The sequence below is a fragment of the Rousettus aegyptiacus genome, unplaced genomic scaffold, assembly GCF_014176215.1.
Source record: "Rousettus aegyptiacus isolate mRouAeg1 unplaced genomic scaffold, mRouAeg1.p scaffold_m13_p_1, whole genome shotgun sequence".
Taxonomy (NCBI): Eukaryota; Metazoa; Chordata; class Mammalia; order Chiroptera; family Pteropodidae; genus Rousettus; species Rousettus aegyptiacus.
The window spans coordinates 138089286-138107872 of NW_023416284.1; the positions used below are offsets into that span (position 1 = coordinate 138089286).

The 18587-nt window shown below is 33.8% G+C and overlaps 1 protein-coding gene across 4 annotated transcripts in view; it reads right to left on the bottom strand.

Annotated features, from left to right (window-relative positions):
• Positions 1 to 18587, bottom strand: part of USP45 (ubiquitin specific peptidase 45) — a 63893-nt gene continuing 45306 nt past the window's right edge. For all 4 annotated transcript variants that reach the window (XM_016151997.2, XM_016151995.2, XM_016151994.2 and 1 more), the window contains 5 exons: positions 17294 to 17960; positions 15250 to 15347; positions 11695 to 11781; positions 4328 to 4481; positions 1 to 3710 (listed from right to left, as the gene is read on the bottom strand). In XM_016151997.2, coding sequence (XP_016007483.2) covers positions 3580 to 3710; positions 4328 to 4481; positions 11695 to 11781; positions 15250 to 15347; positions 17294 to 17960 — 1137 coding nt within the window. In that variant the 3' untranslated portion in view covers positions 1 to 3579. The remainder of the gene's footprint in view (positions 3711 to 4327; positions 4482 to 11694; positions 11782 to 15249; positions 15348 to 17293; positions 17961 to 18587) is intronic.

Consider the following 18587-nt stretch of genomic DNA (forward strand, 5'->3'; position numbering starts at 1 on the left):
AAATCTTGAAACGAATAAGAATTTAATATTTATTATGCATATTTATACAGAAACATTAAAATAATGCTTAGTAAGTTACATAGCCATTTTCTAAAAACACTGCAAAACAAAGTAAAGATAAAATAGTAGGAATGATATATTAACCAATGTTACTCAAAATTTAAAATATAGTCATCTTTTAAACAGATTTGAATTGATGTATTCTATATGAACCAAACATTTTAAATATCTAAAAATAGTCTGTCTTAATGTACTAGATATATTTAAAGGCTCAGTTTTATTGCACATATCTGGTTTAGGCTTACTTATCAGGTAACATGCAGACAATTAAGAATATGAATTTAAGAAAGGCAGGCAGGATGTTGCTTTATACCACAAAAATTAGATGAAGGGGATGCATGTCACAGCTTAATCTTCAGGAAATTTTTTTAAGCTGTTGTATAAAATCACTGAGTAAAATCATCACATATGCGAGCTAAGAGCTATTAAATATTATATAGCCAAATAGCTCTGTTGGCACATTTATATAAGAAAACGGGTATCGACTAACTACTTTCAGAACCAACACCAACTGTCACTATCCTTAGCCACCCAAAAAGGTGGTTTGCACATCCGTTTTAAAAACACTAAATGACAATCAAATATAGGCATACACTTGGTTCTGTCAAAAATATTCACAGAATTGGCACATAATCAAAATTTTATTATTTTAAACATGGAAAAACTAGAGGAAACTGTGATTAGACATACCCTGTAAACCAGTTCTAAATAAAGCTAGTGAAACTCCTCTGTGTTACTTTTTAAATTCATTTGGCCAAACACTGTGGTCATTATTTAAGGATCTGTAAACATTCTTACTTATTTGTACTGTTTCCTGAGGTCATCTGGAAACTATTGTTATTACAGTAGCTTCATAATTTAATACCCCTGCAAATGTGCTTTGGAAATATTCTAAATAAAAACAAAAATTTTAATGCAGACCCATGTGTAACTTAATATACTTTCCCTATTACAAAAGCTATTTTTAGGAAATCCTTAGGTATCAAAATAAAGTTTACTCCATTACCAGCAGGCCCAGAAAAGCATTTATAAACTCTAGGCCCTAAACAAGTAGATTCTAGAATGAGCTCATTTAACATGGAACGAAAATAAAAATAAAAGTATCTTATGTATATGTTAGTTCTGGGATAATGTCTAAAACTTATATAGCCCTCTCCATTTTAAAACATGTTGAAATAGTGTCAGCATAGTGCCAGATCCATAGCAGGCATCCCATAATATATACTTAATGAATAAATGTGAAGTTAAGTACAAATACTGCAGTATTTTAGTACTGAGGTAATATTCTGAAGCTACATTATATTGCACACTCAATGAAAAATCAGTTTTAATAAATAAAGCTTAAAAGATCTATTTGATAAATACAGCACTGATGTATTTCCTGGCATCCTTTCAATGAAAACAGGTACTAGGCACTTTCCTTGATTTTTGCCCTCACCTATCTATCACTCGCCATCTCTGACCTAACTGTGTAAGAGATAAGCCAAAAGAAAAGAATGCTCGTTTCTTTCTCTTCTTCTTTCTTTTCTCTTTCTCTCTCTCCCTCCCCTTCTTCGCTCCTTTTTCATCTGTCCATCCATCAATGAAACAAGAAGCTGGTGACTATTCAATGAAAAGTGCCTGCCTCTTAATGGTATCTTTTCTAGGAGAAAAATAAGGACTTAATATTTACATTTGAGGATGGTAACTGTCACTACCCAGATAGCTTAGATTTAACTAATAATTTTCCAAAAAATTTACTGTTTTGGTACTGAAATCATCAGTGTTAATGGATTACAATTAAACAGAAAACACTATTTAAACACTGTTTAAATGATCTTTTATAGGACAATCTGAATTTGCAAACTTTCTACCTTTTCACTATTAAAAATCAAGAAAAATACTACTATTGAAATTGCAACAGCTTAAAAATAGAATTTGTACCATGACATCTGAAAATTCTGCATTTTGTAAATATTACCGTCTTTAACACTATTCACAATTCTGTTCATCCATACAGCAAAAGGCAGCACTGGTAACCTTGGATACTGTTTTATGTACTTACATGTTAAAAAGGGTCAGAGTCTTGGTTAAATATCCCCACTATTATCTCCAGTCATTATTCTTGTCCTTCCTACCCAAGAGGAGAATAAACTGGGACTAGACACTTATCCGGCATCTGCCTGTAGTATCATTCATTGGCACTAATGATTAGGATGCCTGAACCATGTAGTTATGTATTTTGATACAATATTGTGATAGTGAAGTAGCCATTATTATTTAAAATTTAAGCCTAAGAAAGAGTAATATTAGTGTACCAAGTTTTGACAGTTTAATAATTTGTATTCTACAGGTAAAAATGATTTTTGCTATTATGTAATTATTTAAAAAGAAAATCAGAAATCCCAACTTCATGCCCTATTAAAGTTAAACAAACTTGCACTTATTTAATGATGCTTGTTAAAGAGAAAGTGATCTCAAAACCCAAAAACCATGATTAGTATTTACTGATCTACAGAACTAGATATTTCCCTATTTAGTATAATCAGAATATAATTTTCTATCATTTACAAATTTAATTTGGTAATTTATATTTCGTAAGTACCCTATGGTCTCATATGGATTAACAATTTACTTCTATTTACCAATTCTACATGTTATAATTATCTATAATTCTATTTCAACCTTGACTAATCACTTGCAAATTATCCTTAACTCCACCATGAATAGGTTACAAATAATGTTAATGAAATATTCCAATATTTTTGTAGTTCTCAAAATCTCAAAGCAATAAGCTAATCAATATAACATTTGAAAACACTTATTACTGAAGTTACAGTGTTACCTTTATATATGGCTGAATCATACAAAATATGACAGGTGATTATGTCTATTGTGTAAGTATATGTGATAGCAGTGTTTCCCATATATCAGTATACCACTAGATAGCCCTGAGATGATTTTAAGTGGAGTGTTACATGAATGAACAATCTTTCTTTAACAGTTATGTATTTATTTTAATACTTATTAGAAAAAAAATACAACTAGCACATAACATGTGGAATACACTCGAAATAAGGCTATTAAAAAAGGTTAAAAATAAGGTTAAAAATAAGTAAACAATGGCATAGGAGTTATAGATATATACACACATATGAGATCAGAAAGGTGGTATATGACTCACATTGGGAAACACTGTTTTAAGGAATGATCTGATTTAGCCAGCATCATTTCTGAATGTTTGTAATAATAAACCACGTCATAAAGAGTTTTCCTCTACTACTATAAATTTTAGTTTTTGTTCCAGGACAAATATTTTGTTTAGAACATGAATTTACATTCATTTTAAGAACATAAGAGCATTGAGTAAATTTAATTTACTTTAAAAGGGTTTCACCAAAATGGTAAAAATGTTCAGGAGTATTTGAGGGACATGCTAGTCCTATGGACAAGACTACAAAGGCACATTCATATTATGGTTATCACTGCAGCATTTAAATAAAAGTGATCTAAGTAATCATTACCCTTAATAATTAATAATTAAAATACTCTTTCATAAAAAAGAAGGTACGCTTGTGCACTAAGTGCTCTTGATTCCGGAACCACCTGCACATAAGTGTCGCTAACATGGACCCACTGGCCTGCTGATTCACTATCAGGTTCTTTCAAACCTAATAAAACAAAAATAAGTATCATTTTATAATAAGTGTGTCCTTACTCTACATTTTAAGCAATAACACATTCATTACAAACTACAGTTATCTAATACTACATCTTATTGCAGTAAGTGTGTTTCTTCTTGGGTTAAAAATGAACTCTTTCAAAGGATTGATATTAGTATCATTTTACTTTAAATATCTAGTGCAATATTATATAACTTTGTAAATATTTATTGTTGGAGGGAAAAAATCATTTTCAATAAAAGTAAAAAGAAAAAAAAAGTTAGCTTGCTGATCCATAAGCAAAGTCAGCAAATTTTCAACTCTCACTATTCTGAGGACATAGTATATCTTCAAAAACTTTTGCTATTAAATAAAATACCGCTTCACTGCAATACATGATGACTTAACACCTTGAAAAAAATGTGCTAATTCACATCACCTAGATGGGTATAGACTTATGATATTTAAGGTTCTTTAAGATTATCTAAGAACTCTTAAACATATTTCTAACTTAACATTAACAAAATGAATCCACTTGAGTTATCTATGAAATAACTGTCCTCTAACAGGAAAGGAAAAACAAATTAATTTGTTTTTAAGAATAACAGGAACTCAGGATAGCTTACCAGGTACATTTTTCTTTCCAGTGATATGTTCTAATAATTTCCTGGAAGGTGTTCTGACTTTCACATATGCAGTGTAGTGACCTCCTCTCATTGAGCCACTGTGTTCCACTATGCCATACAGACCATAGAGAACTTTCTCTCCCGCATTTACATTCTTTAGGACAAAAAAAACAAAACCAAAAAACCAAATTAGTAGTATTTAGTGAAATATTGTAAGGAAAATGAAGTCAAAATGTATGTTCTACTTAACATAAAAGAAATGCATATAAACTACACTGAGATACTTTTCCATATGTATTAGACTGGCAAATGTAAAAGCTTGATAACATCCTCTGTTGGCTAGATTGTAGGGAAAAGAGTACTCATATACACTACATGTGAGAATGCAAAGTGGTACAATCCTTATGTTGGATCTCATGTTATCTAGCTAAATTACATACATATTACTTATGGATTTTTCAATCCTATGGCTAGGATTCTATCTCACAGGTACATAAGCAAAATGCAAAAAGACATGCAACAGAATACTAATTGCATGATTATTTGTAATATCAAAAAACTGTCTATAACTGGAGACTGGTTGAATAAACTTTGACACATTCATACAATAGAATATTATGCTGCTTGAAAAATAGGGTGCAGACTATTTCCAAATACTGCTATGAAATAATCCCCAGGATATAATGGAAAGAATAAGGTATCAAAAAGGATACATATTGTAAGCTATGATTACTTAAGAGGGGAGAAGCATATAAACATATCTATCTGTTTCAATTTTTAAAAAGCAATAAAATAAGCCATAAATTTTAAACAATGGTTATCTATAAAGGGAGGGAAGAAACAGATGGAACAGACATGGAGAAAAGTTACACTTGTTTGAATTTACCTTGTTTTATAGATTTGATACATTTTATGCAATTATCCCCTGACAAGAAAAAGTTCATCACTCTCAAAACACTATTACAAGAAGTATTAAAGGGACTTAAGAAAAAAAGTCAAAATATTAATAATAAAATGGCAATAACTACAAACCTATCAATAATTACTTTAAATGTAAATGGATGAAATGCTCTAATCAAAAGACATAGGGTGGGAGTCTGGTCAAGATAGCAGAGTAGGTAAATGCAAGGTGCCTGCTTCCTCTCACAACCGTATCAAAATTACAACTAAACTACAGAATAGCCATCATGGGGAGTCACCTGATGTCTAGCTGAAGAAAAGTTCTAAAACTGGAGACACATAGAAGAGGCCACCTTGAAACTGGCAGGAGAGGCAGAGATGCAGAATGGGCTGGTCCCACTGTTGAGTGTGGCAGTTGAGAATTGAGAGAAATATCTCGAAGGCAGAGTACCCCCTAAAGAGCATGGGGTCTCGGCCCCACACTGGGCTTTCCCCAGTGCTAGCAGGAAGAGTCCCTATAACTTCTGGCTGTGAAAAGCAGCAGAGATTATGGCTAAGTGAGACAGAGAGCTGAGGGAACTACAGACTTTCCTTTTAAGGGGCCAGCACACAGACTCACTTGCTCTGAGCTCCAGTGCTGGGGCAGCAGCTGGAAAGGCACCAGGGACATATGGAGAGGAACTGAGTTGTCTTACTTTAGGACAAGGGCTGGAGGGGCAGCTTTCTCCCAGACAGAAGTGTTGGCAGAGGACACCGTTCCTTTGTTGAGCCCTGCCCAGTCAGGCTTGCAAACTAAGGCGGGCACCATATCTGAATCTCCATCAACCAGGTTAACACTGGTCGCCCTGCCCTGATAATTCTCTGAGACGTCGCCATTGTATATTTTCCATAAAAATGGCCTGTCTTAGCTCATGCTGCGGACTTTTCTAAAATCTCTCAAAGGTTCACAGAACCTAAGCAAGCAGCATCTGGCCTCGGCACACCCCATACTTCTTGCTGAGTAGCCCCAAGCCTGGCACTAGCAGCAGCTGGCCTCAGTTTGCACCTTGGCCTCTCGAGGGACTTCTAAGACCAGCATGGGTGTTGGCCATTTGTGGATTGCTTGGTGGCCCATGCCAGATGGCCTCGGGCAGGGCACAGGCTGCACCTGAACTTGGCCTGTGGCAGGGCCTCTCCCAGGAGGCCCTGGCCTGCACGCCCTATGATTGGCTTCAGGAGCACCATCTAGGGTCATATCTGAGGACAAAACACCCAAAGGGCAAACAGGGCAGGCACCAGAGACTTGCTAAAGCAAATCCTGTTCTGTAGGGTCAGCCCCAGCACAACAGCTCCTCTACTGGTCACAGCCAGTCATCGCAATCAACCAGCCCCAGGGTCTATCCCGCCTACTGATGAGCAAACAGCAACCAAAGCCCAACTACAACAGGAGGGCATGCACAACCCATATGAGGGATATACCTGGAGTACCTGGCTCAAGTAACCAGGGAAAACTGTATCACTGAGACCACAGCATGCCTACTATATAAGGCCACTCTACTAAGACTGGGAGACATAGCAGCCCTACCTAATACACAGAAACAAACACAAGTGGGCAGCTAAAATGGAAAGACAAAGAAACATGTCACAAATTAAATAACAGAACAAAGCTCCAGAAAAAGAACTAAGCAACATGAAGACAAGCAATCTACTAAATGCAGAGTTCAAAACACTGGTTATAAGGATGCTCAATAAACTTAGGGGAAAAGGAGATGAGCTCAGTGAGAACTTTAACAAAGAGATGGAAAACATAAAAGTGGAGATAGAAAACATAAAAAGAACCAGTTATAAATGAAGACTACAATATCTGAAATGAAGAATAACTTAGGAGGAATTAACAGTAGATGAGATGAAGCGGAGGATCGAATCAGTAATTTAGAAAATAAGGTAGCAGAAAACACCCAATCAGAACAGCAATAAGAAAAAATCCAAAATAATGAGGACAATTTAAGGGATGACTGGGACAACATCAAGCATAACAACACTTGCACCATAGGGATATCAGAAGGAGAAAAGCAAGAGCAAAGAATTGAAAACCTATTTCAAGAAATGGTGGAAAACTTCGCTAACTTGGTGAAGGAATTAGACAAACAAGCCCAAGAAGCACAGAGAGTCCCAAACAAGATGAACCCAAGGAGGCCAACACCAAGACACATCATAATTAAAACACCAAAGGTTAAAAACAAAGGGAAACTTAAAAGCAGCAAGAGAAAAGCAATTAGTTACCAACAAGAGAGCTAGCTGATTTCTCAACAGAAGCTTTGCAAGCCAGAAGGGAATGGCATGAAATACTCAAAGTAATGATAAGCAAGGACCTACAACCAAGATTACTCTACCTCGCAAAGCTATCATTGAGAATCAAAGGACAGATAAAGGGCTTCCCAGACAAGAAAAAGCTAAGAAGCTCATCATCACCAAGCCAGTATTACAGGAAATATTAGAGGGACTTCTTCGAGAAGAAAAAAAGATAAAAATTGTGAATAATAAAATGGCAATAACTACATATCTAGCAGCAATTACTTTAAATGTAAGTGTATTAAATGCTCCATTGAAAAGATAGGGTGACTAGGTAGGAAAAGAAGACCCTTACATATGTTGCCTTTAAGAGACTCACTTCAGATCGAAAGACACATAAAGACTGAAAGGGATGAAAAAAGATGTTTCATGAAAATGAAAACAAACAAACAAAAACTCTGGGGCAGCAATACTGATACCAGATAAAACAGACTTTAAAACAAAGAGACAAAGAATAAGATAGACTTTATAACAAAAGACAAAGAAGGACCCAGTTATCCCACTTCTGGGTATTATCTGAAGAAACCCAAAACACTGCTTTGAAGGGACATGTGAATCCATATATTCACTGCAGCATTATTTACAGTAGCCAAGATATGGAGGCATCCTGGGTGGCCATCAACGGATGAATGGATGAAGTGGTACATATATACAACGGAATATTACTCAGCCATAAAAAAGAATGAAATCTTGCCATCTGCAACAACATGGATGGATCTAGAGGATATTGTACTGAATGGAGTAAGTCAGACAGAGAAAGACAAAAGTCATATGTGGACTCTAGAGAACAGGATAAACAAACAGAAACAAGCTCATAGATAGAACATTCTGATGGTTGTCAGACTGGGGTGTGGCAGAATTTTTGAGGGGGATTAAGAGGTAGTTACAAATTGGTAGTTACAAAATAGTCATGGGGTTATAGAGTATAGCACAGGGGATACAGTAATTAATATTGTAATAACTATGTATGGTGTCAGAATGTACTGAATTAGGGTGATCACTTTATATCAATGTTATCACTGTGTTGTACACTTGAAACTAATATATTGTATGTCAATTATAATTGAAAAACATAAAAAATATAAAAATTTAAAAATTTGAATAGGCAGATGTAAAAAATATGTTTTATGTTGAGTGTTCTAGCATTAAATAAAATATGGATTAGAAAAAAAAATACATAGGGTGGTTGAATGGATAAGTAAACAAAAGCTATACATATGCCACCTACAAGATACCTACTTGAAATTAAAAGACACATACACACACTTGAAAATAAAGGGATGGAAAGATATTTCATGAAAAATAAGAAGCTGGTGTAATAATAATTATATCAGACAAAACAGACTTGTTATAAAAAGGCTATAAGAGAAGGACTCAGAAATTCCACTTTTGCGTAACTGAAGAAACCTAAAACACTAATTTGAAAAGACATGTGCAACTCTATGTTCATTGCAGCATTATTACAATAGCCAGGATATGGAAGCAACCTAAGTGTCCATGAATAAACAAATAGATAAAGAAGATGTGGTATATATATATATATATATATATATATATATATATATATATATATATATATATAATGGAATATTACTCAGCCATGAAAAGGAGTGAAATCTTTCCATTTGTTGGATTCTAAAGTGTATTACACTAAGTAAGGTAAGTCAGAGGACAAATACCATATGATTTCACTTATGTGTAGCACTTAATAAAAATAAATAAACAAACAAAACAGAAACAAATTCATAAATAGAACAAACTGATGGTTGCCAGATGGAAGGGGGGTTGGGTGAATGGATAAAAAAGTAGAAGGGATTAAGATGTGCAAATTGCCAGTTATAATAACAATCAAGGGAAGTAAAGTACAGCATTGGGAATATAGTCAATAATACTATAATAACTACATATGGTATCAGATGGGTACTAGATGTATGGTGGTGATTGCTTCATAAGTTATAAATGTCTAATCACTTTGTTGTTCACCTGAAACAATATAATATTGAATGTCAATTGTAATTTTAAAAATTGCTTTTTACATAAATAAGTGGATATTGTTTAAAGCTCCTAAAAACTTTTTGTAGTTATTAAACAAAATTGTAAAAATTTCAATTAAAAAATAATTTGTAAAACTTTATAATTTAAAAATTAAGCAAGTAAAGGATATATCCAGCTGGCAGTATAATCATTTGGATAGAAACCACTAGGGTCATGTCAAAAGAACCCAGGAGCCAACTTGAAGTGGCTTTCAGAAGTCAACTATAGACACATTAGACTAATATATTAGAACAGGAATAAAAAGAAAAGTGTACTAAACTAAAACATATCTAATGTGTCAAAATCTATGAATTTCTAATGCTAAATTAACTGATCATGGTTTGGGGATGCTAGTGAACTAATTCATTATTCTAAAAAATGGTTTAAAAGCAAGGCTGGGAAAGAATCGAGCTTTTATCCTGTCCTTTCTACAAGAACTATACTATAGCATAACTAAATAGATGAAAGGAATTTCTCTTCATATAGAAGTATTCTAGCTAATAAATGAAGAAGGAATGACAGAATTAGAATATCACCATTCTGTAATTCTTAATAAACTCATGAGTCTGGTACTGAGCATCACTGGTTGCTATCACAAAAAGATAGATAACTGGCATTCTGTGCCACCTGATGAAAGAATAGAACACTCCCTGAGAAATACCCTTGCCAGCAAAAATTAAAAAATAAAAAAGGAACATCAAACCTGAATATGTTCAAGCCTTCCCAGATCCAACTACCCAACTACTTATTTATAGGAAATAGAGAATAAAGGAACAATCATCAAAATCTAAATTATGAATAAGTACCAGAAAGATGACATAGTTTTAAATAAATTGCAAGAGGGAGAGAGGTGGAAGAGAACTATATATTAAAAGGGTAAAAACACATTATGCAATCATAATTTGTAGTCTTTACTTGGATACTAATTCATTTAAAATTTTTCGTTTGAGACCACTGGAAATATATACACTGAGTGATATGAAGAAATTGTTTACTTTAGTGTAAAAGTGGTATTGTTATGTTAAAAAGGGAGAGGAGTGATCTTATCCTTTAAAAACTCTTAGTGAAATATTTATGAATGAAATGATGTCTGGTATTTGCTTCAAGATAATATGGGGGAGGAAGCAGATGAGCATACGGATAAGGGGGGCTGGCCATGTATCTACCATTGTAGGGTGGGGTGCTGGAGGTTCTGTACTGCTATGCTGGAAGTTCTCCATAATAGGTCCTTTTAAAAGTATGTTTTCATAAATTTAATACAGAGTTTGTTACCATTGTTCATCACATAATCACATTCTATGAACACTGAGTGTTAATAGTTGACAGAAATTGCTGGTATTCCACAGCAGATGAATTGGATTCACCAAAAAAATCTCATAAGATATTTGTTTTGACTAAGTTGATGTATTAAAAATATTAAGTTCGATAAGCATTCTCTTACATACCACAAAACCTTGACTGCTGACCAGTAATTATGAATAGGAAAATAGGTTACTCCATAACTGTTTGGTTCCCTCAAGGAAGACAAAGTCATCAGTTTCACTTGTATGGTTGTTACAAATAAGTACAAGCAATTATAAGCCATTGTACTGTCTGTATCTAATTTTTAAAGTGTTAGTAATTTTAAAGTATCATACTCACCCAACTAGTATGTTATCCTCAGTAGTGAACATGAAATGGAATAAGAATGCACTAGTATATATTGATTTATAAAAGAAAAAAACAAATGCTAAAACTACTGTCATTTAAACATCATTCACAAGGAACAGGAGAGGGCACAAAATCTGTTTAACTTCTCTTAGCAACTATCTGCTTCTAGCAGTACAGACAAGCAGCTCTAATCTTCATGACCACCAGGTCTCATGCTTTGCACATCTTTTCAACTTTCCCTAAATCCATCCTCAAAGGACAAAAGTCATATTGTGTTACATGTTCCACATGTTACTGATTTAACTTTGCTATCTACAAAATTCCCTTTCAGAGCTTAGTTTAGAAAGAAAGAGAGAGACAGACAGACAAGAAAAGCATGGCATAATAAACATTCATAGGTTACTTTTAAGCATACAATTTGCAAGTCAATTAAATATCTTAATATACCATACCTTACAAGTAGCAGAACAGAATGGTGCTAAATCAAGCATAAGTGGAAAATCTACATGTCTGTTTACTTTGCGAAGACTCAATCCAGCCTTAAAAAGACAAAAATAATTTTTTAATGCAAACAAGCTGAATCGTGTTTGTTAATTAAAATTAAAAGAAGAATCCTAGAAGTTAGTTTTTTTCATAGATATAAAAAAACGTGACTAATGAATAGTTGAAAATTGATAAGACTAAGTTTTTCATTAGGTTTCATAAACTTTTACTGCAAAGATCATTTGTTTATACGCGCATTTTTACCACAAACAATATGGGAATAATTACTTTCACTGTGGTTTTTCAACATTTAGAGAAAAAATAAATTCAATGTGATAAAAGCTCAGTTCCGAATACATATGCTACCATGAAAGGTATTCAACTAGTGTCAGGAGCATGTCCTAGGCCTGACTCAATGACTGATTAAACAGTCAAATTGACTCTAGGCAACTTCATCTAGATCAAGGCAGAAAATGGATATAAATGGATTAGATTAGATCCATTTCAGTTCTAAAAGTAAGTGATATTCATTCATTAAAAGGAAATAGCCTGAATACTCAAATCGTGTTACCAATAAAAGTAAACGTTCTATATTATATAATAAATCAAAAGGAACCTTCATGTTAAGCTCTATTTTTCTCTATTTTTAATTACCAAAAGCAGAACTTGAAAAATGTATACTTTGCATTATGTAATGATAAAAAGAACTAGTTGGTAGACTGTCAAAAATTATTGGATAGGAAACCTACAAAGAGAAACTCTACTGGAATCAGAAGTTAAATCTGAATTACTTGAGTAACAAAAACTAACAGATGCAATCTTTCATGCAATGCTTTCATGACTTCAGTGACATAATTTTAGTATAGAGTTGTTGCATATTTCTTACCTCTTTAAATTAAAAACTTATTTTTTGACCAAAATATAACTACTTACTGATGTTTTTTCAAGTGATGTTTAGAACACTTAACATGATATCTGACATGAAATTATGAGGTCATATTCCATGAATAATTATTTAATCTGTACTCAATTTGTTTGCCTCTTTTTTCTCATCAGCTGACCTCTATAAGCATTTGAAAGCAGCACTATCTGAGATCATTTCAGGCTCATATATCCTCCCTAAACTGTACTGTGCTGTTGAGAAACCACCTCCTAATAGGGGAGACTTTGTAAAAGGCTTTAATATAAGACGAATCCCTTTTTCTTTTTTTGTCAAACTTATTTTACTTTCAGTTGACATGCAATATTATATTCGTTTCCACTGTACAACATAGTGATTCAACACATATATCTTACAAAGTGATTACTCCAATAAGTCTAGTAATCATCTTGAATCTCTTTTTCTAGGAGATAAGTTTTGGAAAATATCTTGCCTTATATTTAGGAATATGCAGTCTCCACCTTATTTGTTTATCTTTTTTTAAATGAATATTTTCCCATGTCATTAAAATATAAGTACAATGTTATACACATTGGACTGTTACACCAAGCCTCATATCTGGCATGACCTACAATGACTGAGATACACATTTTGTGTATATCTCTATTTCCATGTGACAGGTTCTTAGAAGTGAAATTACTTAGTCAAAAGTAATTACTTTTGTTAAAAAATTATGCTTATTCAAAACAGTACTTAATGTTCTTGCTATATACTATTAAATTACTTTCTAGGTATTATGAACTATACTCCCACTGCTGGAACACGAAAGTGCCCATATCTCACTTCGTCCTTATTAGCATGACCGCATCTTTGCTCATTTGAACAGGTCAAAAAAGAATCTCACTGTCATTTTATTTTGCATTTGTTTAGTTGGAAAGGATGGACCTTTTTCTTCGTACTTTTTTGGAATATTCACTTCTATGAACTGTCAATTCATGTTCTTTGCCATTTTCCTATTAAGGTCTTGACATTTTTCTTATTGATCTTTAAGAGTTCTTTACATATTTATTATAGTCATTTGCCATGTTTATGGCAAAGATCTCTATCCTGTGTGAGATCTGCCTTTCAGTGTTGTGGATGTTTCTGATATACATACCTCTAAAGTTACTATAGAGAAACAGGCTTTCAGGGACTAAAGTACTAGAAGTACTAAAGTAATAGAAGTAGAAACATTGCTCAGAGTTTGCTCCCTATAATTCCCAGTACCTAGGAATAAGAATGTGACTCTGCTGACATTGCATTTAGCTTAAGAGCAAGAAGGGACAGAATTGTCCATAAATATTTTTATTTAAAGATGTGAATTCTTTAAGTTGTTCCTAAATAGGGATTACAAGTACCAAATATAAAATAGCTGAGGCACATCATGCAATTAGCTTCTCAGATCAGGCACAACCCTATATTGCTCAGAGTCACTACAGATCTATACGTTTCATTAGGCATCCTGATGCTATCCGACAAAATACGTCTGCTTCTGCTCTCCACAGTCATTTCATTTCCGCTGCGTCTCTATAACCTTGGCTACAGAAAATTGAGAACGTAACATAATCTTTCTGTGGACAGGGATGGGGGATATTTAGAGAAAAATTTCTTCCTATCTGTGGTCCCCTTGAAATGTTGCAGATGTATAATTAAAGCTCTTAATCTTTTCCCTTGAGATTTCTTTTATGGGTTTTATACTTAGAAAATCTTCCACGCAGAGGTCAGCTTAATATTCATTTAAGTTTTCTTCTACTCTTTTGATAATTTGTTTCATACAATTAAAAAAATGTATCTAAAAATAGTATTGATAAATATAGTGGAGAAGGAAGCTTTCAATTTGTATTTCCATCAATGGCTATTTTTCCTAAGTCCTTTATTGAATAATATGGCTCCCCCTTCTCAACTGATTTCAGATTCTTTCATTATCATAGCAAAAGAGCTTTAAATTATACTCGTGTCTTACTAACAATTCTGACCATACTGCTTTAATTATTATAGTTTTATTTTCAAACAGGTATCAAAAAAATTCGTCTAACTTTTGCAAAAATGTTTTAGTATTTTCACTAATTATTCTTCCAGAGAAATGTTAAGATCATTTTAACAAATGCAAAAAAGGAAAGTGAGACAAGGCACTGGATTAAAACTAAAAATAACTAGAGAGAAACCTGACACATTAAATATATTTTGCTTCCCACCCACTTAGTCTTAAAGGGGTGGAGCCTACCTTGCAGCCCTTTTTGCACTTAGTCCTAGCCAACCATGCCCAGCCCACACATGGGATCATGAGAGTTCAGAAAGCAATGTGCATGTTGCTACTTCTCTGCTTCTAAGAGATCTTAATAAATCTTATTTTTCCATTGATAACACACAAACACACACACGTCACTTGGGTTCCTACCACCTAAACCTTCAAATATTGTGAATTAAACAATTTTAATTAGAAAAGTCTTATAAATTCTTCTGGCTGAAAAAAACGGTAAATTCCTTATGACAAATTTTTAAATTCAATAAATTAGAGTCTAATCCTTGACAGTATTTTATAAGATTTAGGGCTCTACAAAATATATGATGAAAATTATTATAGTGCTACTAAAGGGACTTTTACCTGATGGAATCTTTTAAGATGGAGAATTAGTATAGTTGGAACAGCAGAAATGAGCAACTGCTTCCTGGCATTAGTATAAGCCCCTTCTGTTTTCTTTTCTGCATAAAATAAAATAAATTTATGTGTAAGATTCGATTTTATACATTATCTACCACACAATGTTGTCAACATTTATACAGAAGTACCATACCACATTTTGAAATTATTTTTAAAAAGAGAATGAACTATTGATATTTGTAAGAGTGTAGATGAATCTCAAAGCATTATGCTGAGTGGCAAAGAAGCTAGAGACAAAAGGCTATGTATTATATGATTTCGTTTATATGATATCCTGGAGAAGGCAAAACTATAGGGAAAAACGTCGGATTGGTGAGTGCAGGGACTAAACAATGAGAGAGGGGATTAACTACAAAGGGGCACAAGGAAACATTTTGGGGTGATGGAAATGTTTTATATCTTGATTGTACGCGATGGAAATGTTTTATGTCTTGATTGTGGTTACAGGTCTATATATGTTATCAAAACTCATTAAACTGTATACTTAAAAATGATGGGCTTTATGTATGCAAATTATATACTATATGCAAATTCCTTATATGCAAATTTAGTAAACTCATCTAAAAAAGAAACTAGACATGCTATCTCTACTCCTTTTCAAAATCAGTAAAATGTAAGATTTTTTTTTTAGAAGGTGCACTCTTATACAGATAAAGAATAGGAAGCTAGAAAGGAGATGGTTTAGTAGTAACTTATGACAATGCCCTCCAGCCAAAGACCACCAGAAACACACCAGTTAATTGATAAAATCAGCTCTTCATTCATTGCAGTGAAAGGAAATTATGTTTCATGGGAACCCTGGGGCATTTCAACAAGAACTTGTTAGGAAGGACTTGAATCTGATTTGAATATGGCCAATTGCATATTTAACTTGGATTAATATAATTCGGTATTTCTTCCTTCTCCCATCTAGACACTTCCTTAATTACTAACGTATTAAGCATATCTTTATTGTGATGCTTTGATAATTAGGGACTTGTTGACACTGGAAAGTGGGCCTCTCCCAGAGCTAGCTAATTCCTGAAGATAGTAAAAATTTATGTGTGTGTTTCATATGCAAAGCAACCAGTCCAAAACCCATACCCCAGCTACCTCCTTTATTGGACTCTTATACTCTAAGCCACTATTCACCAATCCTAATCACACCAGGGCCAGGTACCAGACAACTAGAGCCCAGAGCCCCCTGAAATTATTCAAACCTAGTCAATCCTAAACCTGTTTACCCTGCCTTGCCTATGTCTTCCCTTGGAAACCACGATAAAGACAATTGCCCTGGTTTCCCCCTCAGCTCCCTCTACCTCCTGTGCCCCCTGTGCTTCCTCTCCACACTATTATCAACAAACTATCATTTCAGTGGCAACCATCTCCTAATCTGTTGGCCTCACCATACATGAAAAAGAAAACCTGTATTTTGAAACAACTAGTCACTAAGAATCAGAGTATTCTCTCCATTTAATCAAGGCTAGAGAGAGATACACTGAAAATTTCTTACTTGACAAGTTACCTTTTTACCATTTTTTTGTGGTCAACTAAACAGTTATTGTTTTCCTAGTTTTATAATACACAATTATTTAAAATCCTCAAATTTATATCTTATGTCTTTATACTAGACTGATGGGATTTGTGAAGGCACACTCTTATACAGATTAATCTCACTAGAGATACATTTTTAAGTTTTGGGGAAATTTCTTCTGCAAAGATTTCAGATAGCTAGTCCCTTGAAATATAATTATGTGGATTTGTATTTTCAAGGCAGAGATGACTATTTTGTGTTCATCAATTTATTTTTATAAAAATCTATTGACAATTTACTCTGCCCAGTGTCTTCAGTGCTGAGGCACAAATACGTAAATATAAATAAAACAATCCCTGCCCCCAAGCAGCTCAAATATGGAGACAGGTTCTTAGGGATCTATAACCAACTAGTCACTATCAGATAATCTATGACTAGCAAAAAAAAAAAAGAAAAAGAAAGCTAAATATTTACCTGTAGAACTGGTTTCCCTTTGGTACTTCTGTTTCTTTTCAGTACAATTCTCACATAGAAGCTTGTTATTCCCCATTAGTAATTCCATAGATGTAAACTGGTAGAGACAGGACTGAACTGAACATTCTTTAGAAGTAGTTATATAGCTCTGAGAAAGGGTCTGAAAAGCATTTTGGGGACTATGAGACATATGCTTCTCCTCTGAAAAACATAAATTTGGAAGATTTAGTGGCTCATTTTCTTGGCCAAAATCTCTATCTCCAGTTACAGTGCTGCTTAAATGAAGTTTGGAAATAGCTTCAGACACTCCCTCATCACCACTGTCGATCTCTTTGGTGGGTGGTTCACTTGCTGATGGATCGTGAAAGTATCCATTTGCATACATATAGCATCCACTAGTGGATCTCAACAACGCAGTCTGCTCTGAAGCACTTTCAGATTCTGAATCCTCACTGTCAGCATCTACACTACTTTCAGAATGGCTGGCTTCTTTTTCACTGCCATCCGTAGGGCTTTCAGTCAGAGTTGATTCCGTATTTGCGATGCTTGCAAACACTGAAGAATCCCCTTTCATCTCGAGGTTGCCATTTTCCTGAGATATGACAACAGTTTTATCTTCTCCAGATGATACTTTTCTTATATGTTTTCTGCCATGAATTAGTTGATTCTGTAAGTTGACAGTGTTTTCAGAGAAAAGAATCTTGTGACTTTACAGAAAATAAATGCCAATTCATCTTACTTAAACGTTCCACTATTATTAGATATGTTATTTCTAGTATCTCTGAAATCTATTTCCTAAGTCTACATAAATTCCAATCAGTAAAAGATATACTAATAAGTAGTTTTAACTTAAAAATAAACCTTTACCGAAGATACCAACAATAGTTGTTCCCTATTTGCAGAGAAGGGAACAGGACTTTTGAGGAATTTGCTGTGAGGAAGAATTTTCAAGTGGAAACTTCTGCATAATTTCTGTAGTCTTTCCACTTTGAAAGCTTTCTATAGAGTAAGTTAAATCTGATAGCATATCAATTTGCCAAGTAAGTATAAACTACGTCACATAAAAAAATTTTTTTAATGAAGTAAAAATTTTGATTGATTTTTAAAAATTTATGAGGGATAACTCAACAGCCAGGTGTGTCCCTAGTGAAATAACATGTCTAGACAATGGTCATCGATGACTGGTAACACGAGGGAAAGAGACATCAAACTTGATGGGCACCTCCTTGACGGAAGTCTACACCTCCACTTATAAGTTTTCTTGCCCAAAATTAAATAAGCAAACCTAAAACTA